The sequence below is a fragment of the Pongo abelii genome, chromosome 9 (genome assembly GCF_028885655.2).
Source record: "Pongo abelii isolate AG06213 chromosome 9, NHGRI_mPonAbe1-v2.0_pri, whole genome shotgun sequence".
Lineage (NCBI taxonomy): Eukaryota > Metazoa > Chordata > Mammalia > Primates > Hominidae > Pongo > Pongo abelii.
In genome coordinates, this window is record NC_071994.2 from 123638983 (window position 1) to 123652537 (window position 13555).

Sequence of the window (13555 nt, forward strand, 5' to 3'; positions counted from 1 at the left end):
ATAATACTTCTAATATAAGCATTTAAAAAGTTTGTTCAAAAGGATATTTAAGGTCACGCTGAGGAGACTTAATTTTGAAATCTATTTGTGACTGTTTTGAATTATGAGTAGCTTGGGAGGTGAAAATAGAATGCTAGTTTTTGATGTGTTTTATCACTTGTGTGACTATAATTGCCTTTAGTTAATGTACTTTGGTACTGGTTTAGTCTTAATTACTTTATTTTTTATTTTATTTTATTTTATTTTTTGAGATGGGATCTCACTCTGTTGCCCAGGCTGGAGTGCAGTGACGCGATCTTGGCTCACTGCAAGCACCGCCTCCCGGGTTCACGCCATTCTCCTGCCTCAGCCTCCCGAGTAGCTGGGACTACAGGCGCCTGCCACCACGCCTGGCTAATTTTTTGTATTTTTAGTAGAGACGGAGTTTCACTGTGTTAGCCAGGATGGTCTCGATCTCCTGACCTCGTGATCCACCCGCCTCGGCCTCCGAAAGTGCTGGGATTACAGGCGTAAGCCACTGCACCCAGCCTAGTCTTAATTACTTTAAGACAGTGAAGAAAAAAATCCAGAATGTTCAAATGTATCTATGCCTATATCCATGTCTATGTATTTATTCATTTCCAGGTCTTAAATGCCTCTTTCTCAGTATTTTTGCTTTCAGCATTTCTTCTGTTATCTTATCATAAATATTATTTAAAATGTAGGTAGTATGTCATTCCTAATTATTATATTTTATGATTTTTAGTGTCAGCATAGTCCAGGATCCAATGCTAACCTTGGCATTTCAGTGAATATGTGTATGTGTACATATGTACTATTGTTATGGTCTTCTCACCCAGCCATTATCTGATCAGTGTAATTGGCTAAGCCCCAGAAGTAATAATAATAATAATGTCATTGGTCCTTAAAGTGGTTGGCTAAGACTTCTGTGGCTAGAACTACATCGGCAGGCTTAAAATGAGGCTTGCTTAAGGCTGCTTTTTACATTTTAAACCGTTCTCATGCATGCTCTATTTATGCAGTGATTTTGAACTTGATCATAGTATATGTAGAGTTGGAGAATGGGTTTAATTCCTTTTAGGCACTGTGTTTTTTTTTTCTTGTCTGTTAAATGGAAATGATAGTATTGACCTGTGAAAACCATACAAAAAAAATGTAAGCAGTTACTTCTAAGAATAAAAGAGACTTTAATGCTGAATACTATTTTTAATTATTTTAAGCAGTTTTTATAATCAAGTAAATAGACTGTGTATCACCAAAACTTATTGAAAAATGTAAATTAGAGAGGCTTATGGTGCTGTGTAAAGTAAACTGATTTCCTGGTTTCTCTTGTAAGATCCACTTTTGGAATTTTAAATTTTTTATTCCAATTATTTTCTTGCACTAAGCATGTGATTACTTTGCTTTAATTTAGGCATGGAAGTATTTTGAACCGAGAGTCACCAACAGATAAGAAGCAGAAAGTTGAGCGCATTGCATCACATGATTTTGACCCCACAGGTAAAACACTATTCATTCTTTCAAAGAGTATTGAGAGTAGTGAAGTTCAGAATAATAGAGCTTAAGCTACCCGAAACACTCAGGAATAGTTGTTTGATCTGTTTTAGGACTCTCACATTCCTCCAATTATATCATAATAAAGCCTTTGCATTTAGCAGGAATGCAAGCATTTTTAACTTCCAACACTGTACATTCCACTACAGAAGTATCATTGTAGAGTATATTATATCTTTAAATAGTGATAATAATAGAAATGGTTATATAATAATTGGAGATTTGGTCAGATCAAGGACTCAGTATTAAGTTGAATCATGGTATAAGCAGTAATATGTCATAAAACCAAGGCTCTAACAACTCTACACTTCTGTAGTCATCTAAAAATTCAATTGTGATTATGGTGAATTGGAGTTTTAGATAAATCAGTTTCACAAATTAATAGATTGTCTCATTTTAGAGTAAACAAATGAATAGAAATCCCTTTCTCTTCAGTCAAAAAGTATTCTGAACTTAAAGAGCTGTCTTTCAACCTAAGCAGTGTTGATCTTTCCTAGGGTTGTCACGTTAACAGACTTCCAGATTGATCTCCTTTTAAAACATCTAGGCTTTTTCCTTTTGCTTTCTCCTTGTAAACTTACTCCATGTTTGATTCCTAGAAAGTGCTTGGTAATCTTGCTTTTTTCATTTGAAACTGATGTATATTTTTTGTGCACATACTATTTTATTCAGTTGCATGTCCCTTTGACAAGAGACAAAGTAAATCCCGCAATCTCAGATACATAAAAATAATGTATCTACTTTTAGGTATTTTTACTCAGAAATATAATTTTAAATATTTAATAGAGAATAGTATGTTTTATTTATCTAAGACATTTCATACTTTATTAGTATAAACTCCTTTATTTTGAAGAAATATTATAAATATTATCTAGGAGGCACATAGATAATAATTTTCTGCATTTTGGGTAGTAGGTAAAATGAAATTCCAATCATCAATTTAGGAGGCTTTGGTGGTGGGACTGTGTATTGTGTCACTTATGGATCTCCATGAAGAGAGAATTTTCCATTCTGATGCCTAATTTTGTAGTCTTGGGGCTCAGAGGCTTTCATTTACATGATTAGGTATTGTCTTGCCAATAAGGTCAAAAATTTCTGCCGTGTGTTCACAAAAATATAATCTTGTTAGGTTTATTTTGTATCTACGTCTGTGCTGTGCCCATCTCCAAAGACAGATTTAAGCAAAGATGTATACAGTGCTTCATAATGAGATCATTATAGCTTTTAGTGCTTTTGTCATCTCTACAATTATCAGGTGATATATTTTGTATACTATTCATGTGTTGTTTTGTTTGAACATATTTTTATTGCACTGTCTTTTCTTCGATAAATCTTTAAAATATGTCATTACCTGTGCTGTTTGTGACTATTCTAAGTGCTGTCATCTGTTATGTTCATACTTTGTGTTTGCACGATTTAACTTGATCATGATTCATTCTTTTTTCCCCATGAATTTTTCCCCTTACATTGGTCTCCATATTTTCTATATCTCTCTCCTTTTCTCCCGCTCTTGTGCAGATAGCTCCTCCAAGAAGACAAAGTCTAGTTCAGAGGAGAGTAGATCCGAGATATATGGTAAGCTAATGTAGCTAATTCAGCCTTGCCCTTTGGAGCTTGCTTCATGGTGTTCCTTTTCTGTTCTTTTTTTTTCCTTTCTTTCTTTCTTTCTTTTTAAATAACTGCAGCCTTTCTTGTGTCTGCTGTGCATGGCATGATCTACTGCAGGGAAAGGGAGCCTGGGGTTTTAACGTGGCTGTGATGTGGAAGCTTAAGGTTGCTAGAAACTAACATTGTAGATTAAGAGTAGGCCACGTTGCCCATCTTCTCCCGTCTTGTTTATGGTAGGAAGGTGATTATCTCTAATATGTTTGGGTCAGGTTCCTCCAAATAACATGAATGGGCTTTGAATTCTTGTCATCTTCTTCCCACATCTCATTTGCAGAATTTGGATTATGAAGAATTTGAGGAATTAAGTCTTTTCCTCTAAGTATAATACTGGTGTAATTTAGACGTATTAGCAGTTCTTTGGAATTTTTATTTCATTTTTTTGTTTGTTTATTTTTAATTGCCTCGTCATGTGGAAAAGTCATTCTTGTATAATTTATCCACGATGGCAAAAATACGTAAGTATTTTATTTTCATAGCTTGAAGAATTTGTGCCTTTGAGAAGTTTCTCTGAAGCTTAATCGGAATGGGAAAATTTCAAAATGGTACCTTTTAAGTAATCTTAACAAAGAGCAAGTTTAACCTGAGTGGTCAACTTTTGCAGCAGATGATTGAAATGCTAATATTTCTAGACTGTGTCCTGTCTTCCAAAGATACAATAAACGATGTTTGTGAGGTTCATACCTATTTTTCCTTTTCCTTTGCAGTTTTACCTGCCCTCTTTCCTTCTTTTGGAGTCTGATTAGGGTTTTGTTTTGGGGTTTTCTTTGGTTTTTTTGTTTTTTGAGAAAAGTGAATACGAGAGGAATTACCTGGAGCTAATATTTTTTAAATAATTTCTGAAAGACTGATAAATTATTTATTTTTTTAAGGAAGATTCCAAATTTGGCCTCAAAGGGAAATCAGGTCATCTTTAATAGAGCCACAAGTCTATAGAGTAGAAGCTTCCCCAGGTGCAGATGTTTCCTAGCTTGATATATAGGAGAGGAAAAAATACAGGAATTGTCCTCCCCTTTTTAAGACATTTGATAATTCACATCTGCTGGCACTTGAGCCCATATCAGATATTTTTAGTATTATGAAAGCTCAGTGTTTGGTTCTAAACCAGTTAATTCTTCTATGTTAGATGTATACACATAGTTCTTTACTTGGGTTTTTGTGACCAGTGCTTTTTCTGGGTATACCTTTTACATTAGTTCAGCAATAAATGTATACTATGCCTTGTGGCACATCAAGTTTACGCTTTTTCTTCCTTCCAGAGTATTTTGGCTACTGATAAGTAAGAACTACCTAATTCCTCGAGACTCTATATTTCTGTTCTATATAAAGAGCTTTCTATAGTTTATCCTCTCCTTAGGAACATGAACATTATCTTTATAGCTCTATTCTTTTTCAGTAGCCTTTGCAGTGTTCTATTTCTCTTCTTCCTCTCCATTTTCCTAGATCTGCGATGTGTATTTAGAAGCTTGTTGTGTGCTTTGGATGAAGACTAACAATTTAGGAACCTCTGACTAGAAATATTATACTAATATTTTTCTTAGCAGTGATAGAAATATTAATACTAGTTCAGACATGCCATTGGCTTGGTAGTGATAGAAACATTTTAAGTGGTAATTGGAAAGTAAGGTGTGGCTTCTCTGTGTGTTTGTTTTTTGAGAACCCTTGAAATACCTTTTTTGGAAGGAACTGAGTCCACAAGTCCTCAAAAAGCACTCATCGGAGGGATGAGTTAATTAGAACAGAATTAGCATGCGAACGTAAATCTCTTTGACATTACAAATATTTTATCACCTGTGTGAATAGACTTCTTTAGATTACGTACAGTTAGCATAGATGAAAAAGTCTCTCTGGGGATTCAGAAAAGCTTGAAACTACTGAGTAGAATCATAGCAACTGGTGACATTCTGCTTTAGTGTAGGGTCTTATAAGCCTACTTCAAACTTTAGAGATTATACATTGTTTTCTCGGGGTAAAATTCATTAGCTGAGTACTTAACAAAAATGCTAGTTACTCACATATTATTTATTTTAAACTTTCTTGGCTTTTTTTTTTTTTTTTTTTTTTTTTTGAGACAAGATCTCGCTGTGTGGCCCAGGATGGAGTATAATGGCACGATCATGACTCACTGCTGCCTCAACCTCCTGGGCTCAAGTGATCCTCCTACCTAAGCCTCCAAAGTAGCTGGGACTACAGGTGCACACCACTGCACCCAGCTGTTTTGTTTGTTTGTTTGTTTGTTTAATAGAGATGAGGTTGTTGAAGGAATGATTTGCCAGGGGGGGAAAAAAAAGAAAGAAATAGTAGAGACAAAGTCTCGCCATGTTGCCCAGGCTGATCTCTGTCTCCTGAGCTCAAGCAGTCCTCCCGCCTTGGCCTCCCAAAATGCTGGGATTACAGGCATGAGCCACCACACCTGGCTTCTTAGCCATTTTTAGAGCTACTTTGTGAAATAGATTTACTTTGTGCATCTTAAAAGGAAACCAAGTGTTTGCTTTGTATTGACTTTTTTGTTACATTTCTGCCCAGTGCGGTCAGTTGGTTATTTATTCCATTTCCCCTTATTTGTCCCTTTCTACCTGTTAGAGTCTATTAAACGTGTATGGATGTATTTTGTGATCTACAATTTTAATAATACTTAATTTTAGTAATACTTTTGTGGGTTATGTAGGAAATGAGAGATTCAGCAAGGGAATTCTGAGTTAGACCATAGCTGCTGCTTAACCACTGTCATGGTGTCTGAACAGATTCCTGCTGACAGTATTCGGTTCAAGAAAATAAGTTATGTCTTTTTAAAGCTGTCTTAATGTGCTCAGGCCACTGTAACAAAATACCATAGACTGCGTGGTTTAAGCAATAGAAACTTATTTTCTCACAGTTCTGGAGGTTAGAAGATCAAGATCAGGATGTCAGTGTGATCAGGTCAGAAGATTCCCTTGCTGGCTTGCAGATGGCTGCCTTCTTGCTGTTTGTCTCACATGGCCTTTCCTCCGTGTTTGCCAATGCCCTTTCTTTGGTTTCTATGATATTGCATCAACCTGGTTCTTTATTCTTTGTAATTATTTTGTCTCTCTTTATTTGATTGTTTTTTCCCTCTTGTCTTATACATGTAGGCATGACCCAAGTTTCTGTCCCCAATCTTTCTTCCAGTCTCCAGTCTAAGTGTCCCATAAATTCAGAGTGACCAAACTGGAGTTCATCATTGTTCTCTACAGCTGGAAATCAGTCTTCCTCTTTATTTCCCTAATTCTTATAATGACACTGTCATTCTCCCACTCACCTAGTCTTATATTTCCTTAAAGTTATATTTGACTTCTCCATTTTTCCTTGTCCCCTGTGGTCAGCTATTTGCCAGGTCCCCTTGATTATACCGTCACAATATTTTTCATCCTTCACTCTTTGGTTTCAACCCCACTGCCTTGTCCATCATTTTATTAGACTGTTTTAATAGATTCGTAACTTACTTTTATTTCAGTTTCACATTGATTCATTAACTTTTCTCCATTCTATATTCTGCCTTGACTTGTCAGATTAATATTACTAAAGTAAGAATTTGGTCATTCACTTGCTAAGAAAGTACAGGTAGTTATTAAAATAATGCCACAATTTGTTTCCAATTTGTTCTACTCTGATTCTCCTTCAGTGTTTCATTTTCCAAATATGTTTTGGCATTCTTCCTTTGCACATACCATTTCTGTTGTCTTGAATGAATTACCACCTATAACTTCGAATCCTACTCATCTTTCAAGGCTCAATTCAAGTACTGCCTTTTCCTAGGATTGCCCAGCTACTTTTGTTGTTTCTGAATGTTGACATCTTGTTTTGTATTTAATTACTTATATTTATGTTTATCTTTACATCTCCCATAATGCTGAACATATTGGAGGCACTCATTAAGTGAGTTTTGCACTTGATCTTAGCCAAAAGGCTGAGAAACGATCATTAAGTGAGTTTTGAATGAATGATTGTTGAGATTGACATAGGAAGTATTTTAGTAGAGAAAATTGATGGAATAAGATCTTGACTCATCCTAATTGAATCTTTCTTTCCTTCTGAAAAACTTTAAGATAGAAGAAAATGTAACTTGGAGACATTTTTCTGGTAGTGGTCTGAAAATGAAATCAGCATACTTGGAATTTAAGGCTCCTCTTGCTGGCAAGATTGTGCATTTAGAATCAAGAAGCTTCTTAATCAAAGGATTATCTGAGGTCTTACTCATAAAACATGTATGTCTGGCACCAGTTTAAAATGAGCTGTTTTTATGAGGTTGCACATGGCCCTTCTCCACTCCCTTCCCTGAAGCTAATTCTTAAGAGCTGAAACTTAGAGAAGTTTGGTCATGAAATAAAATGAAAGGTGAAGAAAGACTAATGTGCTTTCACTAAAGTCAATGTAATATGGAAGATTTAACAGGTTATCTTACATGTTTAACACTCCATTTTCATTAATATGCTCCACACTCTATTTTCATTATAGGAGTTATAGCCTTCTTTCAGGAACAGTTATAGAATGAAACTTCATATTTTTTTTCACTTTCAAAATATGATCGTTGGTAATTACCTATTGAGTAAGAAGGAAGCAATCTTTTTATGTTGGTTTTAAGTGCCACATTGTAATAACAGAAAAAATATGTCTTTTGTTATGTTAAGGAAATAAAAGAAATGGATAGTATTTACGTAAATTTGATATAACATCTTTACTTCACTGATGAGATGAAGCATGATATCAGGTTTATCAGCTTCTAGGCAAAATATGATTTTTAAGAGACAGGAAATAAAGTTTGTTTTGTAACTAGAGGAGTTATTTTGGGGTAGATGGAAAATCAAATTATTATAGTTGGAATTTTGCCAGGGCAGAAGGTTAATTAGCGTTCTTATAGAAATGTTTCTCTACTTTGCATAGTCTTCAAGGCTGTGATTTTTTTTCTAATTAGAAAGTGTTTGAATATGTTTATTTAAAATTTCCTTCATGTATAAAATTCAAATTTATTTAATAACTATTTAGTGAGCACCCATTATATGCCAGGCACTATACTAAGGGATAGAGATACAAAGATATAAGTGACTGTACCTACTTTCTGGTTGCTCACAGTCTGGTACAAAAGAATTGCAATACATTTTGATAAGTGCAATGATAGAGATATGCACTCATTTACCATTACTCTATATGCACTTAAAAAAACAGCTGTGAAGAAATACTCATATGGCACCAAGAACAATGGGACGGAAGAAGTATTACTAGGACTAAGTCTTTTGTTTTTTTGAAAAACGTGTTTATTATTACTGTTATTTTTTGTAGAGAAGAGGTCTTGTTAAGTTGCCCAGGCTGTGCTCAAACTCCTGGCCTCAACCAGTCCTCTTGCCTTGGCCTCCCAAAACGTTGGGATTACAGGTGTAATCCACTGTGCCTGCCTGTTAGGATTACGTTTGAAGGAAGTTTAAGTCTCACTGGTTTTACTTTTTGAACACTCTGCCTGTGTCTATGCAAAGTGCTGGCATATAGCACATATCAAAGTAATTAGGTGGCCTTACAGAACTCATATTCACAGATAGATACATTCGTATGGTAGTTATGATTAATAATCTTTATACCAGATGATAAAGGATTTAGCCACAAAACAAAACCATGGACTATATGAGATGTAAAAATCAGAAAAACTAAAAATGATGAAAGCTGGTTTTTGGGTTTTTTTTTAATTAATGAAATTTGAAGATTGCTGTTTTGAAGTTATGAGTCTACTTTTATCTTTGGCTTTGTCTGTAATATACAGGGCCTACTATCTGTACCATTTTCTGATTCTTAAACATTGTCATTTTTTTCTCCATTTGTTTTCAGTATTGTCCTGCCAGGATTTTATGTTCTTTGAGAACAGAAACTCCAAGTAGTCTTGGGTTCTTCACAGCACCTATGGACTGCAGTGTTAAACAACTAGTATGGACAGATGCTCAATGCAAATTTGCTAAAACAAACAAAAGAAGTAGGATTTTTGTGTGTGTATGTCAAAAAGGATAGTTCAAAGATATGATAATTTAGCCAGTATTGGTGATTTTAGTTCTACAGAGGGTGGAATTTTTCCCTCTGTGGTAGGTTAAAACAGCTTCTGGTCAACAAATAGAATATTTCTCTGAAGAAAAAGAGAAAACATTTCCTTTGATTTTGAATGAGAGGGAACATAATAGATTTGAGCATTTGAAGGACTGGATTTCTGAATTTTGAATGGTAGGATGGCTTCGTTTTCAGTTAATTATTACCACAGATCTAAATTTATGCAGACACCACAGATAGGACAGAATAGTATTGTTAATTTGAATTTTATAGATTCTGAATTGACGGTATGTGTAACACTTTTTATATTGGTCTACTGATTTAAAGTACATGTTAAAGTACATCAATCTCACATTAGCAGGTAAATATAAAATAATAAATGTGGCTAATACAGTGGATTTGGGGAGAAGAAAAAATTGAATAGGATGTGTGCATAGTTCTTTTTCCTTTTCCTCTTTATTCTTTGTCCCTCATCTCCTTTTGCTGTAGAATTAAGAGGGAAGGTTATCAGACTGAGACCGTTATGAATTGGAGAAAACAGGTTTGCTGTATTCTGAAGTAATACTAATAGATTTTCTTGATTCTTATTAATCTGTTAGGATTCTAGGCATATTTATAAAATTGACTGTGCATGGTGCTGTTTTTTTCTCTCCAATGACCTCCCTTTCTGAGCTTCCTTTCGTCTCTAGACTTGTCTACTTGTCTGAATTTCATTAATTCATAAGCAATTTTTGTAAGTTTCCTTCTGTCCCAGAATACATGCAAGGTTCTGAGATAAGATTGTGATCAAGATATAGCCCCTGCACCTTTGGAGCATAAAATCTAATGAAAGAATAAAAACAAATACAAATCAGTGTGAGTAAGGGTGATACAATAGGAGTATACAGAGGGTGCAGTGGGAGTCTGTAAGAGGGGCACCTAACTTCAGTATGCATATTTAGGAAAAGCTTGTAAGAAGACTGATTCTTTTCTTAAGGACGTCCAGCTGTCTCTCATCTTCTAAAGCTACCTATAACAAGAAGCTCTGCCCTTTTAAATTTCCCTTCTGTCTTCCTTACCCATCCAAAACTACTTTCCTTGTTTGCTGAAAAACAAAACTTAGGCATAAATCATAATTGATCCTCTTTTTTTTTGAGATGGAGTCTCTGTCGCCAGGCTGGAGTGCAGTGGCGCGATCTCGGCTCACTGCATCCTCCGCCTCCTGGGTTCAAGTGATTCTCCTGCCTCAGCCTCCTGAGTAGCGTGGGACTACAGGCACACGCCACCACGCACAGCTAGTTTTTGTATTTTTAGTAGAGACAGGGTTTCACCATGTTGGCCAGGATGGTCTTGATCTCTTGACTTCGTTATCTGCCCATCTCAGCCTCCCAAATGCGCCCAGCCAGAATTGATCCTCTTAAGGATCATTTGCATTAATCGATAGGAGTTTATTGACATAAAAGTACTATAATTGTACTAGTAGCATGGATAGAGGAGAAAATCCAAGGTCAATCTCCCCCCAATCATAATAAAATAATATTTAACATGTGTGAACCCTTAATATTTGTTAGGCATTAAGCTAACTACTTTATATTTTTTTTATTCAAGTGAAAGGTGCAAACATAGCAAACTCCTTGACTCCAAATATGCTTTTCCCTCATCTTTTACAGGCGTCCTGTTCTCTGCAGGCATCTGAAAAAAGGTCTATTTAAGAAGCCCAGGTTGCTTAGCACTGCAATCACCCATATTAGAAACCTTTAATTCATTAATTTTCAGCTTTTGTGAGGTGGGGTGGGAGAACGGAGAAGCGCGAATATAGTATGAAAAAACGTATTCAGTGTTATAATTGCCTTGATTTCTAAAGTCACAATACCTAATTTATTTTGAAATTTCAAATAACTATAAGGGAGGTTGTGAAATATTTGTTTCCAAAAGCAAGCGTGGATTTTGAAAGATTCCTGTAAAATGCTGCTTAGTCTAATAATTTTTTTTTTTTTTTTTTTTTTTTTTTGACATAGAGTCTCTCACTCTGTCGCCCAAGCTAGGCTGGAGTGCAATGGTACAATCTCGGCTCACTGCAGCCTCCAGCTCCCGGGTTCAAGCAGTTCTCCTGCCTCAACCTCCCGAGTAGCTGGGATTACAGGCATGCACCACCACGCCAGGCTGATTTTGTTTTATCATGTTGGTTAGACTGGTCTCACTCCTGACTTTATTCAGGTGATCCACCTGTTTCAGCCTACCAAAGTGCTGAGATTACAGGCATGAGCCACCATGCTTGGCTAGAATCTCTGATTCTATTTATTGTATACTAGAATTTATAAAGAATGCTTCTTTTTAACTTGATTTATGTATTCATATCCTATTTTATAGTTGTCCTAATTACTTGAAGGAAGTAACACTGAACGGATAACAAAGGTTGAATTCTAATGTGTTATTTCCTGACCTCATTACAATTTATTGTTTTGTGAGAGTGGTGAATATGTTATTTAGTATTTGGAAGTCTCTAGAATTTAGGGGTAACACATTTTTAAATGTTGAAAATCAACTTTATTGAAGTAAAATTTACATAAAATAAGATGCACTAATTGTAAGTGTATGGTTAGAAGATTTTGACAAATGAATATGCATACTCATGTAAACATTATCTTAAGAAACAGAACATTTCCATCACTGCAGAAAGTTCCTTCATTTCATTTTGCAGTCATTCCCAGTCCTCTTCCCTGCTTCTCCCCTAGGCAGTTGGTATTCTGCTTTTTGTTGTTTTAGTTTAGTTTTTCCTTTTCTATGTTGGAGTCATGTAGTGTTTACTTTCTTACGTACTGGCTTCTTTTGCTTACTATGATGTTTTTATGATTCATCCATGTTTGTTGTATGAGTAGTCCTTTTCTTCCTTTCTAATACATTGTATGGACATACCACAGTTTGTTTATCCATTCATCCATTGATGGACATTTGAGTTTCTAGTTTTGGGCTCTTATGAATAAAACTGCTGTGAACATTCGTGTATGTCTTTCTGTGGACACAAATTGTTCTTTCTCTTGAGAGTAAAATTCATGGATCATATATAAATATATGCTTACCTTTATAAGAAATTTCCAAACAGTTTTCCAGAATGTTAGCACATTCCCACCAGCAGTGTTATAATGTTCTAAGAGTTCTAGTTGCTCCACCTCTTTGCTACCACTTATTATGATTAGCCAGACTAGTTGGTGTATAGTGGTATCTCACTGTGGTTTTAATTTGTATTTTCCTGACGACTGCAGCTGTTAAGCACCTTTACATGTGCTTATTGGCCATTGGTGTATCTTTGTAATGTGTTTATTTAAGTATTTTGCCCCCTTTAACATTTGTCTTCCATTATTGATTGGAGAGTTGCATATAATCTGGATACAAATTCTTCGTCAGATACCTGTATTGTGAATATTTTCTCTGTGGCTTGCCTTTTCATTTTCTTTTTCTTTCTTTTTTTTTGTGACAGTCTCGATCTGTCGCCCAGGCTGGACCCGCCTCCCAGGTTCACGCCATTCTCCTGCCTCAGCCTCCCGAGTAGCTGGGACTACAGGCGCCCGCCACCACGTTCGGCTAATTTTTTTGTATTTTTAGTAGAGACGGGGTTTCACCGTGTTAGCCAGGATGGTCTCGATCTCCTGACCTCATGATCCGCCCATCTCGGCCTCCCAAAGTGCTGGGATTACAGGTGTGAGCCACCGTGCCTGGCCTGCCTTTTCATTTTCTTACCAGTGTCTTTAGAAGAGCAAATGTTTTAAATTTTTGTCCAGTTTCCTAGGTTTTTTTTCTTTTATGGTTTATAAACCCACCCTAAGGTCTTTTTTTAATGTTATAAAATATTTTGTTACATGTATTTTATCTGTTTTCTTTTTCTTTCTTTCTTCCTTTTTTGTTTTTTTAATACCCTAAGGTCTTGACGATTTCCTTTTGTGTTATCTTATGAAAAATTTTAGCTTATGTTTAGGCCCATGATCTGCTTTAATTTTTGTGTAGGGCATGAATGAGTTCAAGGGTTAAGGTTCATGTTAAGCTACAGTAGGCTCATGTACTCATGATGTGTCATTATCAGCAAGAATAGATATGTATATACACTGTGTGTATATATATATGTAATTTGTTATATGTATATGTTTTCTATGAGCCATTGTACACACAGTCTATATATATTTTTTATTAACATATCTTTAGCCTATCGTTTGGTTGGTAAATCAGACTTATTTAAAAGATTGTGGCTCTTTGTATAAAAATCTTTAGAAAAAGCTTTTATTTTCTAATCATTGTCTTTGTGTTGTTTTACCTGTTTTAT

General features: G+C 35.4%; 1 protein-coding gene across 6 annotated transcripts in view; it reads left to right on the forward strand.

Annotated features, from left to right (window-relative positions):
- The window catches only part of ARHGEF12 (Rho guanine nucleotide exchange factor 12), a 154298-nt gene that overhangs the window by 70299 nt on the left and 70444 nt on the right, over nt 1-13555 (forward strand). For 3 of the 6 annotated variants that reach the window (XM_002822591.6, XM_009247168.4, XM_063728236.1), the window contains exons 3-4: nt 1415-1500; nt 3073-3129. In XM_002822591.6, coding sequence (XP_002822637.2) covers nt 1415-1500; nt 3073-3129 — 143 coding nt within the window. Of the gene's footprint in view, nt 1-1414; nt 1501-2683; nt 2810-3072; nt 3130-13555 lie in introns of all 6 variants that reach the window. The other 3 variants (XM_009247166.4, XM_063728235.1, XM_063728237.1) reach the window with 2 other exon arrangements.